The 1,391-nt window shown below is 44.9% G+C and overlaps 1 protein-coding gene across 1 annotated transcript; it reads left to right on the forward strand.

Annotated features, from left to right (window-relative positions):
* Positions 1 to 964: 964 nt before the first annotated feature.
* PPTG_21048 (hypothetical protein) lies at positions 965 to 1,186 on the forward strand (the record flags this gene model as incomplete). The annotated part of the gene is made up of 1 exon (XM_008895500.1): positions 965 to 1,186. The coding sequence occupies one exon, from the start codon at positions 965 to 967 to the stop codon at positions 1,184 to 1,186; it is 222 nt and encodes a 73-aa protein (XP_008893748.1).
* Positions 1,187 to 1,391: the final 205 nt, after the last annotated feature.

Here is a 1,391-nt window from a genome sequence, read left to right on the forward strand (position 1 = left end):
ATTATCTTCTTGATCTCGTTGGGCTAAATCAATCACCATAGTCTGGCTCGAGGCGGAGATTGACAAACTGCTTGGAGTTAAGTCCTGGGAATTGTTGTCGTCCCCGGTGAGCTTGTTGACACACGCACGACTGCAGAATCTGTGCATGTTTGAGTTAGTTGGAGTGTAGATAGTGAGCTCAGCGTGTGATTATAAATAGTATACCTCTTCGACAAATCGGTGACATTCCTCAAATCGTTACTGCAAATATGGTGCACTTGCTTCCCGCAAACACAGCAAGGAGCCGTTGTTTTCAGCTCCGGATGGCTGCAGTCGATCCTAGCACACTTCATTGCTGTTGCAAGACGACAAATGAGGTGAAGAGGGGGAGGGAGAACACAGGAGAAAGCGGGAGCACCACCCATTGCGCGCGTCCTTTCAGGCTCAAATCTTGTCTGGAAATTAGTAGTGAATCTAGTACTAATATCCAGTGCTCTCGGACTACTAAGTTCTTATCTCTACTAAGTCCGCAACCTGGTTTGGTTATGCTTAGCACTACTAATAGTAGTGGTACTATTATTATTTGTTAGTACTAATTTGGGACTACTACCGATCCCTGATCATCGCATTACATCTTGTAAACTAAATTTTTTTTAAAAATGTATATTGTATATAAGAGTGTTAAACAACTGTTTAAAATAGAAATTGTTGTGCTGTTTGAGCTACAAGATACTGTAAAGGAGCGATTTTGGCATTGAGACCTTCGTCGCCTGCCATACGGTCATATTTGCGATATATATAGTAAAACCTCTCCTACATGATCGCACCCGTGGACAAGGTGCCCATCAGATATACGAAGCGCATCAGATAGGAAAGGACATCAAGGCTTATGACCAAAATAGGAAAGCTATCTGACAGTATAATTAGCTCCAAAACCGCTTCATGGGCGATGCTTTCTTTCACTAGTTTCGTTTTGTCGTTTGCGATGCTACGCAAAAAACAGCATGTCGGCAACCTCACCTACGAGCAGAAGAAGAGGATATGTACCTGGAAGAGAGACACGACGTCGTTGACACAAGGACAGCTCGCTGCAAGAGCAAAACGAGAATTGGCCAAGAATAAAGCGCCTGCCCAGGGAATCATATCAGCCATTTTTGCGCGAAAGGACGTGTATTTGTACGCCAAGGAAGAAGACTTGCAAGCATGACGATCGCGCCATGTCGCTATTCCTGAGCTGGATACTGCACTTGCCAACTGGGTGCTACACTGCCAGGCCAGCCGCATCATGATTGACGGTAATTTAGTGAAGGCTAAGGCCCTACGTCTGCAGAACAAAATGGGTTTGTGCGAGAAAGACAAACGAGCATTTCCAAATGGCTGGTTTGCCTCATTTCAATCGTCATGGCTTCGAG

This window comes from Phytophthora parasitica, assembly GCF_000247585.1.
Source record: "Phytophthora parasitica INRA-310 unplaced genomic scaffold supercont2.3, whole genome shotgun sequence".
Lineage (NCBI taxonomy): Eukaryota > Oomycota > Peronosporomycetes > Peronosporales > Peronosporaceae > Phytophthora > Phytophthora nicotianae.